General features: G+C 31.5%; 2 protein-coding genes across 5 annotated transcripts; both read left to right on the plus strand.

Moving 5' to 3' along the window:
• Window positions 1-1,848: 1,848 nt before the first annotated feature.
• On the plus strand, window positions 1,849-12,830 carry LOC130890933 (UDP-glycosyltransferase UGT5-like). 2 transcript variants are annotated; one of them, XM_057795371.1, is made up of 5 exons: window positions 1,849-2,736; window positions 9,086-9,305; window positions 10,157-10,376; window positions 10,509-10,748; window positions 12,592-12,830. In XM_057795371.1, the coding sequence occupies exons 1-5, from the start codon at window positions 1,909-1,911 to the stop codon at window positions 12,668-12,670; spliced, it is 1,587 nt and encodes a 528-aa protein (XP_057651354.1). In that variant the 5' UTR covers window positions 1,849-1,908; the 3' UTR covers window positions 12,671-12,830. The 2 variants fall into 2 exon arrangements, with proteins under 2 accessions (XP_057651354.1, XP_057651353.1); XM_057795370.1 differs by lacking the exon at window positions 1,849-2,736 and adding an exon at window positions 3,604-4,454.
• A 263-nt stretch (window positions 12,831-13,093) lies between these two features.
• On the plus strand, window positions 13,094-20,737 carry LOC130890934 (lysophosphatidylserine lipase ABHD12-like). 3 transcript variants are annotated; one of them, XM_057795372.1, is made up of 10 exons: window positions 13,094-13,265; window positions 14,590-14,699; window positions 15,731-15,940; window positions 16,058-16,182; window positions 17,214-17,314; window positions 18,300-18,617; window positions 19,307-19,557; window positions 20,111-20,272; window positions 20,356-20,483; window positions 20,587-20,737. In XM_057795372.1, exons 3-10 carry the CDS (start codon window positions 15,920-15,922, stop codon window positions 20,630-20,632), a joined length of 1,152 nt encoding a protein of 383 aa, XP_057651355.1. In that variant the 5' UTR covers window positions 13,094-13,265; window positions 14,590-14,699; window positions 15,731-15,919; the 3' UTR covers window positions 20,633-20,737. The 3 variants fall into 3 exon arrangements, with proteins under 3 accessions (XP_057651355.1, XP_057651356.1, XP_057651358.1); XM_057795373.1 differs by lacking the exons at window positions 15,731-15,940; window positions 16,058-16,182; XM_057795375.1 differs by lacking the exons at window positions 13,094-13,265; window positions 14,590-14,699; window positions 16,058-16,182 and having other exon boundaries at window positions 15,909-15,940.
• The last annotated feature ends 650 nt before the right edge of the window (window positions 20,738-21,387 follow it).

Raw genomic sequence — 21,387 nt, forward strand, 5'->3', positions numbered from 1 at the left:
GTTCACGCAATAAGCAATACAAATGTTTATTTTGAGACACCTTGTATAACCGTGGTCGGAGAATATTACTCTAGCAATTACGTCTACAAATTATCGAAAAAAGGCAAGAGAAAATCAGCCGAGGTGTGCGATTGCTTCATGATATAATGATCCATTCCACATTCTATATTGAATATACAACATATAATCCTGATCTGGACCTGTTTGACTGTTTTCTGTTCGCAAAGCAGACACGTTTCGAGAATTGTGTGGAAATAAAGGGAGAATATATTGGAAAATAATCACAATTTTTTTATTTATAACCTTCCTTTTTATGTTTTGGTAAAAATTATATATTTCAATTAATTAAAATTCATAATTTTCATGTAGATAAACTTTTTTATCCAATATATTATAATGAAAATTTACAAGGACATATTGTATGATGTCACCTTTTTGTTTTTGCGTTTTTGATTCTACATTTTTAAAATATTTTGATAGCATCACGGTGAAATATTCAAATTTTATATTTACTGAAATCATTTGATAACTTGTGGGATAATCCCTGTGCATACGTTAAAAAGAGATGTTTCATATTTCCATGTTTTCTTAGTGCAGTTTTTACTTTTTTAATAGCTTTAAATTTATAGCTGGAGAGACGTTTAGTTTATTTGTAACTTTGTATTCAATGCGTATCCGAAAAGACTTACAACTTACTGTTTGTAGACGATAAAAAATTATTGATTGTAATTTTTATTTTTTGGTGTTTATCCCTGCTTAATAAAAGACTAATTTCTAACATAATTTCGATCATCTTTTATCGTTTTATTTGTGTATCGATCGTAGCAGTGACTGTTATACCTAACATTTTGATTTTTGTGTACAACTCTCATTTTTATTTTTCATTATTAATTTCCACTGCAATAATTATTTATTCACAATGTACTTATTAATAATTGAAAAGACAGTTTTTCCTTTCATTGGGAATGGGATTGACGCATTCAACGAGGATTGTTACGTGACCAGTATCGCAAAACATGACATTACTTAAAAAATTTGGATCTTTTTGATTCTAACATTTATAAGGTCTTCAAGTCTATCAAAATCGTCATCTGATAACTCTTGAATTAACGTTACTTTGTATGGATGGATAGTGTGGATCGTCTTCTAACAGGAGACAAACATCTAAAGATTTGTTTTCAGTTGATGCAGTTTTCCAGCGTCCTGATTTGGATAAATATTTTACTGAACCAAAACAGTTTCCTTCCTACTATGATATTTCGGATTGGATATAAATTATTAAAGATATTACACGTTTCTTGTTGACTTCTACGGCTACAAATATCAATTCGTTATGGCATTTAAGTATAGGGAACATTAGATGAAAAATAATAAGTATTTCTTAAGGATATCGAAAAGCGAAAAATACACAGGGTTATCCATTTGAAATGACAAAGTTCATTACTTTTCCGTAAAAAGGAAAGATCTGACAACAATGTAAATAACGGCCGTATCACAAAACATAAAATAAAGCACACATCCAGAAAAATATTTCATAGACATTATTTATATGGCAAAACAACGTTTTCCGGATCATCTAGTGTATGATATGTGTTAAAATTGATTTTATTTTGTTTTTCAGTCACACAATTTTGTATGTTACTTTGTAGCTTGTAATGTAATTAAGATCCCATCTTTACACGCATGCATATTTTAGTAGTTTATCATATAAACCAAAAACAATTGTTAAGTAATATTATCTCCACTCTCCCCCGCTGAAAATGAAAAAACCTCGAGTATTAACAATATTTGTTTGTAATTATTTCCCAACATGTTTTTCTTATCTTGACGTGAATTAAGGGTTTTGCTAACATACGTCTTAAATATTCAACATTATTTTCAGTATATTCACGTGGTATGATCTAAAAAATGAAAATAAGTGTTGTTGCAAATTGTTTATTATTGTGTTTAGTTGTACTGAAGTGTAAAGGAGCAAAAATTTTGGGTATAATTCCAACTGCGTCTTACAGTCATCAAATAACATTCCAGCCGTTATGGACGGAGTTATCTTTACGAGGACACAACGTAACTGTCATTACGACAGATCCTCTCAATAACGCATCTTTGAATAATTTCAGAGAAATCGATATCAGCGAAATATACGATCTATTTAGGAATATACAGTTTTACGAAACTATCTCAGTCAATCCTGTATATTTTTGGAAAATAGTTTTGTTGTTGAGAAACATTTGTTTAGAATTAGCTACAACTTTAATCGAAAATGAGGAATTAAATGCTATAAAGAATGAACATTTTGATTTGGTTATAGCCGAAGCGCATTTTCCTTCTATAGTAGGTTTTATAGGACACTATAAATGCCCGTGGATAGGTGTGTCTTCCATGGAATCCAGTTTACAGTACAACGTAGCTATCGGAAATCCCACGCATCCTATTTTGCATCCAGATTACAATCTTCCGTTGGAGAATTTGGAAAATTTAAATTTTTTCGAAAGACTTTTGAGTTTTTTATATCGCACTTTGTATATATTCGTGATAAATACTTATATTTTTCCTAAATTATCAACTATTTATGATGAATCTGGATGGAAATCGCCGCCTTTAATTCAAGTACAAAACAACATCAGCATGTTGTTTGTCACTACACACCCCATTTTTCATAAAATCAGACCATCACTTCCAAATACCATATCAATTGGAAATGGAATGCATTTCAAGAAACCTCACCCTCTACCTGAGGTAAGTGAATACAGTAATTCAAAAAATCAATTTTTTTATTTATAATCACATGAAACTTTTCGTATCTTTTCTTGATTTGCTAGGTATAGAATGTCTCAAAGACCGAAGTTGGGACTGGATGTTCTGTAACATCCTTAGAAAAACACATCTTTTCGTATAAAATCTTCTCTTTCTACATTGTTTATACTGCAATTATTATTAGAAGCGTTGAAACAGATAACTAATTCTAGCATAGCACTAAGTAGACATCCTTCAGTCCAAGATGTACATGATTTAAATGTTGAGAAAACAAAATAATTCAATCACTCAATATGGGCTCTTGCTCACGTTAGAAGCCATTCAGGTTGTTAGCGAGATTCTAAAACGTTCGGGGTTCCCCGCAAAGACTGCCGCCTGCCACAGGGCAGTTTATTTCACGACGCCAAATACCCAGTTGATCACGTCAAGCCAAAGTATACCTTATCGAGAACGAAAGCTAATTAAACTTCTGTCGAGTCCCATTTTCGAATCGCCCCCTTTAATAATCAAATTCTTCCTCTGTTGAGCGTGGGCCCCACGTTTAAAAGCCCTGAACCCATCACATGGCTATTGAGATAATAATCCAGAAGATATTACATATTAAAGTACATCAATTTATAAACGATTATTTGTAAAAACAGCTATGCATTATTTTTGTTTTTGAATTGTGAATAATTTTTCTTCACCTTTTTAATAAAAGGTGAAGGGTTCATATCGTTGAAACAACAATTAGTTTAATAAACGAAGTTACCAAAGTTGTATCATGGTTATCATTTCACAAATGAACTGCTTTTCACGTGACTTCTGAAGTGGACAAGATTAGATAATAATGAAAAATAATTTTATATAAGATTAGTTTCAACACGAACATGATACTGAAAATACTATTTGTTTTAATATGTGATGTTTACTTCATAAATAGTGCAAACATTCTAACAATCATTCCATCAGCTTCGAAATCCCACCATTTACCATTTCAACCGCTATGGAGAGAATTAGCATCGAGAGGTCATCAAGTAACATCAATAACAACAGATCCGCAGAGAATAACTTCGTTGGAAAATTTGATAGAAATAGATATGAGCTATTGCTATGATATATACGAAAAACACAAATTAGTTGAAGCTATGGCGAAACCTAACAACAGTTATTTTGAAATAGCAGCTGCAATAAGAAAATCTTTTACCGAATGTGAAGATTATATATTCAATTCAGTAGAAATTCAACATCTTATTAATAATAAGAACATCGATTTCGATCTACTCATGATCGAAGCTCAAATGCCGGCTATGTTCGCTTTCTCTTGGAGATTCAAATGTCCAATTATAGCTGTAGCTTCTTTGGATTCCGCCTTACAATTTCACGACAGCATGGGTAATTTAGTACACCCTATAGTTAATCCAGATTATAATTTAGATATTGGGGATCCAAACGAAATGAGTTTTAAAGAGAGATTAGTGAGTTTCGTTTATGTGTATATGTACAAATATCACATTTACAACAACGTCTTTCCTACATACCACGCTAGAATAAAAAAATACTTCGGAGATGATTTACCTCCTCTAAAAGATCTTCAGAATAACATCAGTATGATGTTTATTGGCACACATCCTTTGTTTCACAATGTACGACCTATGAATCCTAATACAATTACAATTGGAGGCGGAACGCATATTAAACCTCCAAAGGAGTTACCAAAAGTAAGTACAATTTTCGAATCACTTTTTAATTAGAAGAGGACACCCGTTATTATTAAGCTCTTATAAACGCCAAATTGTGGAGTCTACGGCTAAGACGACCAAGAAGACGATTACACAAAGAAAACTAAATGTGCTTATGCACCAGGTGGGCAACTAAGATCGGCCATCAGCCATATCTCAGGAACTGATTATATTTGTTTTCGGGAGAAAAATTACGACAAAAGTGACCTCGACTTGGTTATCAAGATTGTAAGATTGATATTCGTCGCATCTTGTATCCTCCAGGAACTTCTTTTAAGCTATTGATCGTTTTAATCATAAAAAAATTGATCAAAAATGGACTTAGACTATCATCTTGTCGAATTATTGTTAGTATTAACGTTTTTTCGTATATAAATGATACATGACGCTCCCCAAGTACTTTCACGTATCTTGTGGACGAATGAGTTTATGTTTTACAGGTAATGGTAAAATAAAACGCTATAATATGCACTTCTGGACCGAAATTAAATCCCCGTTGGATGCAGAAGATCCATTATCAGGATCTGTCAATGTTTGGTTTGAGATTCTTGGCGAATAAATAATTGGGCCCTTTTTTATAGTCAATGTTTGGTTTGGTTTTTTATAATATAGTTAATTGAGAAAGATATTTAGACTGGTTACCCAGCACTTTATTCCATGTACAAGTTCTGACTATTAAATAACGAGACTGGTTACGAAAAAGGATTTTATTATAAAAATTATTCTACATTCGAACACTCCCTTTCAATATACTCCCTTTCCCTCGCAACACACTTTCCATACATTTTTTCCATTTATCGAAGCAATGCTGGAAGTCTTCTTTGCTGAGCACCTTTAGGAGCCCTGCTGTTTTTAGCTTTACCGCTTCCATCGACTCAAGAGCTTTTGGTCAGGAGTCAAATTTTTTGGCACCAACTTTTGTCATGTGTAATTCCGCGTGTAAAATTTTTTTAATCGTTTCTTTATCGGCGTTTACAGCCTCGGCAATCATCCGGATGCTCATTCGGCGATCTGCACGCACAATTTGGTTGATTTTGGTCACTGTTTCCGGTGATGAAACAGTCACAGGGCGAACTGGGCGCTGATCATCTTCAGTGCTTTCTCGGTCATAACTAAAGCGCTGACACCGCTCAAAAAAATGCGCACGAGATATAGAATTGTCCCCATAGCCATCAGTCGTAGGTTTTTTCAATTTAACGAAAAATTTGATATAGATACGTTGCTCCTGTTTTTTGTCACGAGAAGAAAACACGTTCGTTGCAAATCGCTACTGTACAAATACTATAATAGTGATGGAAACATCTAGGGCGCCCTCTAGTCTCGTTATTTAATAGCCAGACCTCGTATGTTCGGAATTTTCAGATCAAACATACCTTGATAGGTGGATAGGACGATGAAGTTTATTTATTTAGTCACCTAGATCTCCAGATCTAATTATTTGTGGGACCGAATAAAAAATCTCATTTGCATCAATAGAACAATAACAAGGGGGTAAGATTAAAATATTAAAAAAATACAACAGGCAATACGAAGTATTTCAAAGAGTTAAATAATTCAATTCATTCAACTTTGTAAAAAATATTTATTAAGCATAAAAATAAATAAATAAAAATTTTTAATAATCTGATTAGCGTACTCGACGAATATCAAACTATTAAGAACCCAATATTAGTGTACAAACTGCCTTAAATACTAAATTATATCGTATATAATAATAACTAGGGGATATTTATGATCGTTCATAATCATATTAATATAAGATGAAAATAAACAATAGAAGATAATACTTTAATGGAGTTTGAGTGCATGGTCATAAAAAAAGGAAACTTTGAATCACTTAATTTTAAAAAAATTGCGTTTTCCAGGGCTACTTATGTTATAATTCTTAGCTGCGAAAATAAACGCCGTTACTATCAATAATTAATGTTTTATAAAGGTTATCAGTTACAAATAAATGTAAAAAAGTCTGCAGTTATTTACTATTTTTAAGTATTAACAATAAAAGTTCCGTATCAGTTGTGTAAACGAAATGATATTGTCAATAATATTTGTTTTAATGCATGACTTCTATCTTATAAATAGTGCAAGAATTCTAACAATAATTCCAATAGCTTCGACATCTCACCATTTACCATTTCAACCGCTATGGAGAGAATTAGCTTCGAGAGGTCATCAAGTAACATCAATAACAACAGATCCGCAGAGAATAACTTCGTTGGAAAATTTGAAAGAAATAGATATGAGCTACTGCTACGATATATACGAAAAACATAAGCTATTAGAAACTATGATTAGAGGTAACAACAGTTTTATTGAAAAAGCAACTGTAATAAAAAAATCTCTAACGGAATGCGACGCGTACCACTTAGATTCCAAAGAAATTCAAAATCTTATCAATAATAAGAGTATTGAGTTCGATCTAGTCATGATCGAAGCTCAAATGTCGACTATGTTCGCTTTTACTTGGAGATTCAAATGTCCAACTATAGCTATAGCTTCTATGGATCCTTCATTGCAATTTCACGATTATTTGGGGAATTTACTACATCCTATAGTTAATCCAGATTATAATTTAGACATTGGAGATCCAAATGATATGAGTTTTAAAGAGAGATTAATAAGTTTTGTGTATGTGTATTTGTATAAATACTTTCTATATGAAAAGTTTTTTACAACATATCCAGATATATTGAAAAAATATTTCGGTCAAGATTTACCTCCTCTAAAAGATCTTCAGAATAACATCAGTATGATGTTTATTGGTACACATCCGTTGTTTCATAATGTACGTCCTATGAATCCTAATACTATTACAATTGGAGGCGGGATGCATATTAAACCTCCAAAGGATTTACCAAAAGTGAGTTTGCTTTTTATAAAAACCCCCCGTTACAACTAAAGCAGTCAAGAAACATAGTAGCTCTATTCTTTATTGAAACAGCAAAAATACGGTAAAAGTAAAAAATAACAAAGGATTCTGCCGCTTCTAAAGACTGTTTGAGTCTCGGTATGTCTTAATACTGTGTAAATATTATTGTTGAAGTTATTCTTCTTTGAGATCAATACACAATGTTTTGAATGTTCAAAAACTTTTTCGTTTGAACTGATATGTGATAACTCGCATTATCGTGTTGGAGAACGATTCGTCTTCTTCGAATGGGTTCCCTAATTTTTTCGAACACTTCTAGCCAACAAATGACAACTTTTGTTGGATTTCACTCGAATTGGAAGACCCATACACTCGATCGAATTTTTTCAGCATTTCTTCACTTTTTTTGAGCGATTATCAAGTTATGCGGTATTCAGCGCCAACAAATCTTTTCCACGACCAAATGAATGTTTCTTGTATGTGTAAACAACTCAAATAGCACTCGTATGACAAACGTTCTGAGTACGTTGACAATTAAAACACGTTCTGTGTACGTTCACCAAATGTCAAACTTTATGATGGCAATGTCAGATTTGACTTATTGGTATCAGTGTTGCCATATCTCAAAGCTTAAGTAGCAGCCCTCGTACGATATGATTTCACGTGAACCATTCTATTTACACGTTTCTTATATTCAAAAATACACCGAAGTTTTCTAAGCATTTAAATCTCTAAATCCAATTGAAATCTAAAGGTAGAGAGAAAGAACGTGTTCATGAAATGTAGTTGATGTTGCTAGATAGTTTCGAGAAAACGTATAGAGAAGCTCGAATTTCAACAATTGCGAATAAAACGCTTGATAGTTCCGAGGAGGTTGAGAGGAAGACGTATGAAAAGTTGCATACCCAGTAGGTTCGCTTCACAGATAGGATTGTAATCATAACAAACTTTTGTATGAACCTTTTTGTACTCTAAATGTCTCAAAAGTATATTTTTTCTAGTTATTAGCCATCTGGAAGCTTTTTGATATCGATATCAACTCAAACTCCTCATTAATTTTTGACCTCCAAGGGCTTCTTCAAGCAGTGGTTCAAACTTGTGGTTGTTGCAGGGTGATAAGGACTGTAGGGAGACCTCAGTTCTGATGTTGTATCCTTGAAAAGGATACCGTCCTCCTCCGCCAGCAAGCGATGACAAACTTCCAATTGTATCAATTTTTGCTCTAATTCAATAGTTTGGGAATCCATCGCGCAATGATTTTGAGGTCTTCTTGAATGATAGACTCTACATTACCAATACTAATGCTGAGTTCAAATTGTCATTTTCGACGGTTTAGCGGCCATCTTTGAACGCTTCGGTCCATTCAAATACAGCAGACCTACTCAGCGCTCATTACTGAATTGATTTCATTAACGCCGGAGATATTTCCATGTTTTTAATGCCGCTCTATACCAAAAAAAGAATGAGAAAACGTTGCGGTCGACATCTTACCTTCATTCATGGTCGTAGCACGCGAAGAGATGTAGATTCGCGACAAAGTCTATGTCATACAGTTAGTAAGAGACCCAGCGATTTTCCAAATATACAGGCTCGTCATCTATAGCGTCTCGATCATATTTGAACTGCCCTATTGAGGTTAAAAGTTGCAAAATTCAGTGTTTTTTTGGATATAAAATAAAAATTATTATTACGCCATGTAAAATTCATCAAATGAAGTAACTACTATTTTACAAATTTTTAGGATCTCAAACAATTTCTAGACGAAGGGAAAAACGGCGTTATTTATTTCAGTTTGGGAAGTAACGTCAACTCGAATTTATTAACCGAAGAATTCAAGAAAGCCGTTATCGAATCGTTCGCTGAAATTCCGCATAAAGTCTTACTCAAAATGGACGGAGAAATTCAAGGTTTTTCGGAAAACGTTCTAGTCAGGAAATGGTTACCGCAACAAGATATTTTAAGTAAGAAATTTGATTCATTTAAACGAACGACATATCGGTCTATTAAACAAAAACATTTTAATAGAATTTACAAAATTTTTTTCTATTGGCTTCTGTTACTTCCTCGTATTCTTTTGCTTGAAGCTTTTGTAGGAGATCTGAAAACTTGTCAGAGGCCAGATTTTCATCTTTTTGGTGAAAAAGATTTTTTTCTTATGAGTATAGTACCTTTTTTGTGTAATCTCTTTCCTCAATCTATCCGGTAACTATAAACTGTTCTTATTGAGCTTCATTTGCTCTGGCTCCAGCTAATCCATCGTGATTTTTTAAACCCATAAACATTTTTAAGTAACCTAACAATATAAAAGAACAACTACTTCAACTTATTTTGCTCTAGATAAGTCCTTAAAGGCGTCTATCTTATTTCTTCAATACACAACCATTTTCATCTTATGTACATCCATAGTTTTTTAGAAACATTCGCCTAGCATCAACTGGTGTTATATAAATCATTTTTTGTCTTCATCAAGGTTCTTATCCCAAGTTATATCGTTAAGCAACGATATCGCCTTGCTCTGTTGAAAATTTCAGTCTTCAATTGCTTCATCTATTCCTTTGTCTAATATTCAGCACCACGTCTTAATAGTTTCATCCAGACTAGCTTCCAGACGTCATTTTGTACATTGTTCAACGAGTTTTCAACAATCCTTCATGAATATTTTGAGCAATAAGGTTTATATGTTTTAGTTACAAGGATGCTATCGATTTTATCTAACTTAAATTCTAATTATAAATAAATTTTTGATGTACGATCTTTTCGAAGTTGTCTGAGATTTGCAGTAAGTCAAAACGGAAAAGAATTTTTTTTGTAGGACATCCTAATGTGAAGCTGTTTATAACGCAAGGTGGTCTTCAATCTCTTCAAGAATCCGTGGTAAATGGTATACCTTTAATAGGCATCCCTTTTTTTGGTGACCAAATAACAAATGTAAATAGAATGGTTAAAAAAGGGTATGGGATAAAATTAGACAGACGTACGATTACCAAAGAATTACTGACAAAAGCTATAAAAGAAGTAATGAGTAACGCAAGGTATTTATATATTTATATACAATCAGAAATATGAATTGAATCGAAGTCTTTGCCAGCTAAATTATGAGAGTTTGCCACAATCCCACTACGAAAACTCTTATAATCAGAAATATAACCTCAATCAAATTTCAGTTACCAAGAAACTGCGAAAGCTATGGGTGAAATATTTAGAGACGAAGAAATTCCTAGTCTCCAAAGGGCCGTCTACTGGACGGAATACGTCATTAGGCACAAAGGAGCGAAACATCTAAAGAGTCCTATAGTTGATATGCCAGCTTGGAAATTCTATATGTTGGACGTACTAGGATTTTTAGCTATTATTCTAATCCTTATTCTTTTTGTAATATATTTATTACTCAGAACTCTTTTTAGGTAAGTTTTCTAGAATATTTATTAATAATATATTGTTTTTCTGTCGGTATAAAGGTTTTCTGTGGTTTTCCTGATGAATTCGTTGTCGCCACTCGGTAACTACCTCCAAAAGCTCTTTGCTTCGACGTGCCATTTTGTTGTATTGTATATTATTCTCATTTCAAAATTCAAATTTAATTTCGCGAACGATACACCAAAAGAAAAGAAAGCCATATCTTCCATAAAAAATGCCCCTATCTCCCCCAATAAAATTACCACAACATGCTTCTATCTTTGTCAGCCTTAATTCATTGATTGTTGGACATAAGCTTCTTCTACGGTTTTTTCTTTTATCTATTCCTATCTATTTTCTAGGGGCTATATAATCGATTTCGTAAGATTGGTTAAATTTTGAATTTTTTTACCTTCTGCATGTTGATAAATATATTTTAAACTTTAAACCTCGATAAGATATTTAATCTATATAGTAGAAAATATAGCAACAGCGCGGCTTCTTATAGACTACTAGTCACATGACATAATCCAATTATTTCTGAAAATAATAAAAGTGAAGGTTAGAAGCTAAGTTTCTGTATATAAAAAAGTTACAAATGATACAATTTATTCACTTAAACATCGTCGAAAATGACTCACAGTCAAATGTCTTTTTATTTTATGTAAAACAATGAGAATCAACTAACCAGCAGATATCAATACATGGAAAAGATTAGAGGTTATGTTTTGTTGTTGGCTTTGTTTATTTTTTTTTTTGAATTTGGTGGTTATTATTGTGCTTCTTGCTGTGAAAATTATAGACTTTTAAGCCCGTTTTTTCGATTAGTGATTTTTCTAAAACATTTCGATTTTTTGGATGAATTTACTTAAACGTCTTCTAAAATGAGCATATTCTATTGTTGCATTAAGGTCAATTTATAAACTTTATAAACTATACGCTCGCGCCCTCGTTTTCGTTCAGCATAAATTAAGCAGAAACGTAATTTATAAACACAAACACGTAAAAACGTAAGAGTTTATAAATCCAGCTTTATACTATATTACTTGATATAGACTTATTTAAATAGTTGTCACTTGAAAACAAATATGGCTGATGGACGACACAAATACACATTTTATTTCAGTTTAATCTGCCCATCTCGTTTGAATCAAAAAGTTTTTTACACACATTTTACGTGGGTAAATAGATCTCAAAAGAATGCTGTCCGTTTTTTTCGAATTCCGACTATTACGTCGTTCAAACATAAACAGCATTTTAACCAGCGTATGCTCCAATCACTTTTTCTCTAGTATTCTCTTACATATATGTTAGATATACAGCAATTCAGATGTACCAATAAACTGGTATACATTAAACCGTGATTGGGTCACAAATTTAAACATAAAACTTGTGACCATTCATCTATACTAAACAAATAAGATACTAAAGTGGAAAAAACGTTGAAAGGTACAAATGATAAATTAATACCTCCCCGTTCTTAAGGAAGTTTTAAAAAATGACTAGATGAAAACTTAATATTATGCAACCATACATAGTAACTCATTCTCACAGGCAGATAACAGATAGGTACTGCTAACATTAATAAATAACCTATATATATAAAATAATCTGAATTACCAGGATATGGGATAAGGATTTGGATTATCAACACAAAAAGTCATAACACGTTTTGCCTAAACAATAAAAATGTCTTTTAAAAATAAATTACACTAAAACCCTGTGGTCACAATAGTGTTCAACACGTTGTTTATCGTCCAGCGGCCATATTAGTGTTGTGCAGGCCAGGACTCGGATTACCAAATTCATTAAGTAAATGAGTTATTTAAGTGTGATATTTTCTATTTTCAGGAGGTTGACACTGATCATTAAAAAATTCTATTTAAACGTTGAAAAAGAGAGAGATACAACTGTCAAAAAAGACAAATAGAGAAAAATAGTGTAGAAGTCAAGCTAAGACATTTATTAGACAAATATTGAATATTGAAAAATTTTTTACGAAATTAGATAGGCTACTGTGTATAATTTATGTAATAGTTTTATAGATATATCAAAAATTCTTGAGATAATAAAAGTATTAAAAAATGAAATATCATATTTTTATCCTTTTTACATGGAGTAGTAGTATCTATTCAATTCGCAGGTTTGTATTAGATTTTATTTTCTTCTAACTTAGTAGGTACTACACTAGGTACTAAACTTTAGTTTCGAGAATATTTTATTTGCTTTCTCTAGTCGTTCTAGCTAATTATTTCACTTGCGCGGCAACTAATAATTAAAAATATTTTATCACTGAAATCATACAGAGGAATTAACATTGATAACAACCATCAGATACGTTATGTGCTGTATCATTTACAACAATGGTACGAAACAAAGATTTAATTCAAACGCCTAGATGAATAAAAATGCGAATATTTACATCGCACACTCCGAGGTGTTAGACTTGTCAGTCAAAAAATAGATAAAGAAATAACTCATTTCAAATTAATACTTTATTACCGAATAAATTAAAACGTTTCAAGGTGAGTACATTACGAAAAATTTGTTATAAAATTTGAGACGATAGAGAATTCGTCTATATAGTAGTTGTTTGACTTATTATTAATAATATTTAATAATTACATATACAAATGTAGTCACATTTACCTAAATCAGGTCTAAAAAAAGGTCAGAAGTTCTATTTAGTATAAAATATATGTAAACTTTATAAAGTCTGTTATTGTTCTTATAATAAAATCTTCTATAGCAAATATGGGTGCAAAAAGATTGACTAATTGCTTTTATACATGGATGTTAGTACGAGAAGTTAGTCACAGATGTACCTGGTACCACAAAGTTTTAGTTAATATGCGATATACAGCACTTTTAGAAGTGACTACTATGTCTGCTAGCTCGCGCACTTTCAATCGACGATCATTCATGGATTTTGTTCAACATTTCAACCTCATCAAGCAACTACTGCCATCTCTAGGTCAGGCCAGGTACTTCTTCGAAGTGATCGTCACAAAAAGTAGTTTCGAACTATAACAGACGAATTAAATATCAGATTTCAGCAACAAAACAATTTTAGGTTTGTTCCAGCGCACTATCTGTAACTACTTGATTATGCGTTCCAACAGTACCAATTCAAGTTTTATGTCCCTGCGATAAATTATGAAACATATGGATCCGCAAATACGTAGTACAGTTTGCAAAGCTTTTAAATATGACCAAAATGAGCGATAGAATGTTTTGAGCGATTTTCGAAGCTGGATTGGCATCAGAATGAAGAGCCCGTGCCAAAAAAGCACGAAAGGTCTCGAAACGCACCAAAAAAATGATGACGGCAATATTACAACCGTAAACGCGGCTTATTACTCTGACTTACTAAGGCTACTATTATAGAAAAAAGGCGCTGCAAAATTAGACGAGATGTGTTCTTGCTTCATGACAAAGCTCCAGTCCACACGGCTTCGTTTCCCAAAGCTACTGTACACGAATATGGCTTCAAAGTGATTGAACCACCACATAGCCTTGATCTAGCCCCCTACTATTTTTTGTTAGCAAAGCTGAAGACCGAGTTAAGGAGTGTTCGTAATAGTCATGCGTAATACCCCAAAGTTCGAAATATGATCAGAGCATACGAAAATATGCAAATGATTTCTACAGCTTCATTATTATATTTTAAGATCTCGTAGAAGAGAAATTAACAGTAGTTAATAATAATAATTTAGGTATTTATTATATTTTTCCAACTGTTTTTAAATTACATTTACAGAACTGTGTAGTGGATTTGTTCTTTTGTACTAAAATAATTTTCATCCTTCCGCTAGAATCACTGACATTGGTTAATCACCTCTTTTTCAGCTCTATATTCTCTATTTTATTTAGTTTACTCCGAAGACACTAAGCTAGAAAGAACTTCATGCAGATGCAATGGATGTTTTTCCAAACACCATCATGGACGTATTTCTAATGTAAGTGTTTATCTTTTCAATAACAATAATTCGGGGTGGATGGGATTAAAATTAGGTGAGATTGCTTTAAAATAGTGACAGGATTACAGAAACGCAAAGGGATAAATAACGTTTACTACAACGTAGAGCTGTATTAGAGCTGCTTGGTAGTAGAACTAATCTGGATCCCTGGGGGGAGAGAATTCTTAGCTTTATGGAGGGTAGAGGTAAGGAGTACCATCTCATATGAGAGCTTAGCTTAAAAACTGTCCGCTTGTAGACGGTAAATTATAATTCAAAATTTGACCAGAATGGCGCTTCTGTCGGACGAGATATCATATGATCGTTCAGTTCAGTCTTCCGTCCGTCTTATTTGAATATGCAGTGTTAAAAAACTCGGACTCTGTGGCGGAAATACTAGGACAACAGAAGAAAGATATATATTGTCAATAGCGACCTCACCCCGTACGTGTACTTATGTTCATGGATATGAAGCGAGAATTTAGCAGTGACCGGCGTAACTACCGAAGTGAGTCCACGTCCTTGTACTTAAAGTAACTCGCGATTTAAAAATTATTAAAAACTAATTAAGAAACGACATGAGGTAGGACAGACTTTCTGGTTCAACTACGAAGAACATTTTAATTGTTTTTTCAAATTAAATTACTGAACTGTTTTTCACAATCATGAGTAGGTATGTCATGTCGAAGAAACTTTATGGCTCTCTTCATTTTACTTATTTCAAATGTTTCTGTTTGGACATTAAAAAAGTTGTCAAGTGTGCGAATTCCTAGAGACTGAGTTCCTCGAGAGATGGCACAAGCTTCTAACTTCACTTAAACTAATTCTAACGTAGGAGAGAGTGAAGTAATTGTTGCGTAACTACACGTACACTAAAATTGTTAATAATAATGACAAGCTGTCATAAAAACAACTTTTTGAAATGTCAAATGTATTGTAAAATGTCATTTTTTAATGGCATTTAATGGAAAATACTTTCTGTATTAAAATATACTTGTAATATATATTAATTGAATTTCTTTATCTTGTAGATTAGATAAAATTTTCGTAATATGACGAAGGAATGGAATTACCTATAGTCATATAGATAAATTTCGAAATATGATCCTATCGCGGGCCAGTAGTTTCATCTACAAAGTAAACACAATTATATCGGGGCAGCTTATATTGATTTTCAATTTTATTGTTGACTAATTTAACACGTACCAAAAAAAATCGAAATGAATGAAGTTCGTAGTTTAGTAAGTGTCTTATAAAATATATGTGCTAAACTTGTGTAAACAAAAACATAATTATAAGTTGAAGTATAATAACAATAACAATATATAACCTATAATTATGTTTTTGACTTTTCTTAGATAACTAATTCTGCTAATACGACGTTTACATATGAGGAAAATAGTGATAAGAAAATGTGTCGTTTTGGATTTTATACCAAAATGTTATTATGGCAAAAAATTACTTTTTGGGCTTGTATAGCATTGTAAGTAAAAAGTTTAATATTTCTAGGTTATGTCTATTCTCAAACACTAGGGACTATTTATTGTCGGGCTAGGCATCAAAAACATGCTTACCAACATATAAACTTAAAACAAGAAAAAATTAACAACGTACTTCCGTTCGGCTATGAAGAAAAATCTACACTACACGGGCCGAAAGTTGAAATCTCGATTCTGCGCAGTGCCGTAAATTCAACTTTCGTCCATTGTTATATACTATTTGTTCAAGTTATTTTTATGATTGGTAGCTTTCTCGTTCCTATTTTTTTCGATTCATCGCATAATTCAAAATCACTCAATTCATAAAAAGCAGTTGAGTACAAAAATAATGATAAAAAAATTTGTTTGTAACTGAACATGATTCCAACAATTTATTTCGCAACCTGCTTTAAAAGTTAGTGTAACTATTATAAACAACACAAATCCAACAATCAGAAACCTTGCTGGAACGCAGTTTCGTCTTTTGTGTCGAATCCGAACTGCAGGAACGAACCTCGTTTCACTCTAGGATTGAATTACGTAAAAGATTGACTACCTCCAAGAAATAATTGACTGTATTATAAAAAATATGAGAGATATACTCGTTTTTCAATATAAAAATTTTTCACTAAAAATAAAGCTGCAATCATTTTCAAATGACATCCATTGAAAATATACTTATTCCTTATTTAAAGCTGAATGTTTCAATTTTTATTAAACACCTAAATAATCACAATTTAATGAATACGATCGACAACCCAATATCTATTGTCAAACAATTAAAATAGTCCAAAGTTTATAGGAATTTAGAACAATGAAGTTATGTTATGCAATGAATGATATGATATATGATAAATTGTGCCTTTAAGAGTAATACTAACTAGCTAAATAGAATAGTTTCTAATCGGTGTGGCTTATATTATCCATCATATGCTCAAAAGTCTATTGTTAATAATATCAAGTTTGATTCTTAATAATCGTCATCACCATATAATAGATAGAAGCAAAATTATATTGATGCACCTACTTTTTTCAGATTCATCGTAATATTCTTAGCATTCGTGATAATATGGGTTATATTTCCGTTAGTGTTTATGAACCAGATATCAATCCAGAGGTTTTTTATATTTTTCAATTGTAAGTAAAATATAATATCTGAAAAAATCTGAGACCATAAGACATATATGTTTTACATCGTTGCCACGTCGCAATTACTTTCTTAAATATAATTAGTTGAATATGGTTGGGGAATGTTTGAGGTTTTGATTAATTTTAAGATGTTTGAAGTCTGGTAGTGATGTTATAATGACGAAAAAATAATCGATTTTTCACTTCTTTTCGTTTTTTCTTCCAAACCAATTTCTCCCAATTGAAAAACAATGACGGTCACCTTGATGTTCTACTTTTATTGGCAGGCCTTTATAATTAAACCAATTTTTAGAATTGTCTCGTCTTTTTCAAATTCATTCTGTTGTTAATTAATAAAATAATAATATATACTTATAGGAGTAAAAAATAACATCTGGTGATATAAGATGTGATAATTATTTTTTCTTATTCATCCAAATATCAAATATATTTTTTATTAGCATTCCAGTATTGTTTACAAAACATACTTTTTTCGTTTTAAATAGGTACAAGTCTGAACGCATTTGATCACAGATTTCAAAAATTACTCATAATGATAGTGATAAAGTAAATATACATATGACCTGTCGGCTTATTTGATATTTTCAATCATATACGAATAAATATGATATGAAAAAATTATCTTCATTCCAAGAAATTCTTTAACACGTATATTAGTTACACACACCGCTATACAAAACTTTTTTATGATTTTTAGTAAAACAAATACACTATATTATTGTTCTATTACTAATACTACTTAATCACCTTGTACAAAGGACTCTTTAAGAATGAAATACTTCCAACATAAGGAAAAAATAACTGGAACAATCCAGATATAGCACAAAAAACGTAAACAATACACTAAATTAGAAAAATTGAACAATCAAATATAGGCAAATAAAAATACAACTGCGTATAGCAACTAGCATAGTATATAGTGCTCGGTATTGCATTGCCAAAAAAATTTATCAGTTATCATCTATAATTTCAGTTAATGATCCTAAAAATCCAGACTTCAACCACCCCGAAAATTATGGTTATAAAGGCGTAGCTAATTTCTACCTAACAACAAAAAATTCCAAAGATGATGAGCTGTTAAGTATAGGAGCTTGGTTATTGATACCAGATAGTGAAATCAACAATACAGTCATTCGGGCACATAATGCCGAAACAGTCAGCGAATTGTTGCAAAACACAAAATATCCTATAGTTTTGTACCTCCACGGAGTAGCGTGTAATCGAATAAAACCTATGGAAACGTATAAAGTGTTGAGAAAAAAATTTATGTTAGTTGCAGTTGATCATCGAGGTAAGTTTAAATATTATTGTTGAATTGATTTGAAAAATGGAATCATCTAATAATAGAAAAAGCTATTCAAAACACTTTTATAACGAAATAAAACAAATATATTAAAGAAATTGAAAATATAGCGGGACTTTAAAAACTAAAGGAGTCTACAAGTTTTTATTGAGGGCCTGTCTTTTGTCTAGTAGAGGGCGTAGGAATTGAGTTAATAAAGAAAAATCATTAAATCGACCAAAAATAGTGTTAATCACCTATTTTATTATTATTATCAATTAATATATTCGTTAATTAAATAGCAGTAGTTTATCAATTAGAGGGTGCTAAATTCGAGTCGAACAAATAAGTTATGAACATAGACATAAAAGTAATAGACTGTACGATTCATACACTATCATATTGAAAAGTATTGTCAACATTAGACAGAAGTAGCCTCTATTATAAGGAAGGAGTATTATATAAGAAATTAGAATGAGCACCTCTAACATTTGACACAGATAACTATACCGTAACTTACTTTGTATCTCGTTCTAATATTAAAATGCGAATTTTATAGAATGCGCAGTCTAGTGTTACGATATCTATGGTTCCGAGTTAATTTAAGAAAAACCATTAAAATAACCAAAGATGGCGTTGATTGAACGAATAAACTAATAATATCGTTGATAATAAAATTTAAATAAAATACAATTTAGGTTATGGTGATTCTGGTCCAAACGTACCTCCTTCTGAAGAAGGTATAGTAAACGATACTGTTCAAATATACAAATGGATTCGATCACATACAAAAAATGACATTTACGTATGGGGACACTCTTTAGGAGGAGCCCTAGCCGTCCATTCAGTTAAACGTTTGAAACTAGAAAATATTATTCCTATGGGACTTATTCTAGAATCAACTTTCACTACAATCAGAGAAGAAATTCCAGCTACACAAATAGGAAAAGTAGGTTTTGATATGTTGCTATTATGTTTTACTATATATGAATGAAGTTTTAATATATTCCAGAGTTATCAACAAAATGAATTGAAATACTTTATTTTCCGCTAATAAAATAAAATTATGAGGAGTATTTTATCGATAATTTTTTATAAGATCTCCTGATCATTCAATTATAAGTTATTGGAGTAGTTACTACTTTTAATTTAATTGTCTCGATCAAATAACATAGATAATGTACAAAAGATCATTTGATTCAACCATAGAATATTATTACGCTCTAGCGCTGTTATTAATTATATCATTTATTCACTAAAATTCGTCACGTTATTTGGTTGTTAAAATTTTATCAAATAACACATTCATAGTTTACGATTACTATAGACATACACTCTACGCCATTCTTTTTTATCTATGCTAAGATTTACAACATTTAAATCGAACGCAAAAAGCGCGCTAAAAATGCAGTTTTTAAATGATAACTGTAAATATATTTTGTATGTTAAAAATTGACCTTACCACCCCAAGTTCTTCGGGTTATATTTATTAAATCGTTTAGATGTTTTCATGGTTATTATGGTTTGAAGCAACCGTTTTAAATCCGCTTGAGAAGAACGGATTCCACTTCAAATCTACCACAAACATTCTAGACGTAGACTGCCCTATAATGCATTTGCACGCCCAAGACGATTTTGTTATACCTTGGACGCTTGGTAAAAAGGTGAGATTTCTTGAGATGGTATTTTGTTATATTATTTCTAAATATATGAGGACTTAGTTTTTTCACGAGTTATTATTTAACAGCTCATTGATGTGGCAATCAATGAAAGAGAGATACCGCCCCAAGGAAATGTTACTTATCATATATTTGGAAAATTAGGTTATGGGCATACTGGTTTAACAAGTGATTCAAATATTCCGAAATTTATTGAGTAAGTTTTAAATTATTTTCTCTCAAATTTAACTTATCGATATTTGAAATTTTTCAATTCAATGTTTTACATTTCAGTTTTAAATTTTAATTTATTGTTTTAGTGAATTTATAGGATTATGCAGGGATCAAAATAAACAGAAAGGATAGTTTAGTTAGGACCCTTGATAAAATGAATAAATAGAAAACAATATATAATTGTTACCAAAAATTGTACAAAATGTTTTATTAAAATATATTTTTGTATCAAATTTCTATATGACTTGTTTTTATAACCTTTTTATCTTTATCCCAATATCTCCAGGAATATATATATATATATATATATATATATATATATATATAAATGTGAATGTAACATAGGATTTGAGCTGGAACACATGGTCAATTTTTCTAACCCTTTTTAATTGCTTTATATACATCTCAGTATGTATTACACTCAGTATACTGTACCTGTTTAAATTCACACAAGGAATTCATAGGAAATGGAAAAATCAAGACGTCATCAAAAATTGAAACAATATCACCATCGATAAAACAATATGTACACACTAAAATAAAAACTCAGAATATTTTCTACCTCTTCTTAACCTATTATGTTGTATATTTCTTTCTTCTACCACTATTCTATTTTTCTATGTCTACCACTTACAGTGCACTTGTTGTACCTCCTCTTTTCTTCCGTTAATATTTCTTTGAATATATTTCAATCTAGTTATGTTATTCCAGTATTCCGGTTTATAAAAAAGTTTTTATTGGGATGAAATCGACTTTTATTGTATGTAATTCATAGATCACATATTTTGTGATGTCATCAGCATTAACTTATGTAGATCTATAGAGCTTTTGTATGATTTGATTAACCCGAAGATGATCTGTATGTTCGGAAAGTAATCACGATCACA

The sequence above is a fragment of the Diorhabda carinulata genome, chromosome 2, assembly GCF_026250575.1.
Source record: "Diorhabda carinulata isolate Delta chromosome 2, icDioCari1.1, whole genome shotgun sequence".
NCBI classification, from domain to species: Eukaryota; Metazoa; Arthropoda; class Insecta; order Coleoptera; family Chrysomelidae; genus Diorhabda; species Diorhabda carinulata.

Excerpts from the sequence above, each read along its gene's own strand:
- LOC130890933 (XM_057795370.1), top strand. The coding sequence starts at position 3,624 with ATGATACTGAAAATACTATTTGTTTTAATATGTGATGTTTACTTCATA. Across the intron at positions 4,455-9,085 it reads CTCCAAAGGAGTTACCAAAA|GATCTCAAACAATTTCTAGA; the intron begins GTAAGTACAATT and ends ACAAATTTTTAG. Across the intron at positions 10,749-12,591 it reads TTACTCAGAACTCTTTTTAG|GAGGTTGACACTGATCATTA; the intron begins GTAAGTTTTCTA and ends TTCTATTTTCAG.
- LOC130890934 (XM_057795372.1), top strand. The coding sequence starts at position 15,920 with ATGAATGAAGTTCGTAGTTTA. Across the intron at positions 15,941-16,057 it reads TGAATGAAGTTCGTAGTTTA|ATAACTAATTCTGCTAATAC; the intron begins GTAAGTGTCTTA and ends GACTTTTCTTAG. Across the intron at positions 16,183-17,213 it reads TTTTGGGCTTGTATAGCATT|ATTCATCGTAATATTCTTAG; the intron begins GTAAGTAAAAAG and ends TACTTTTTTCAG.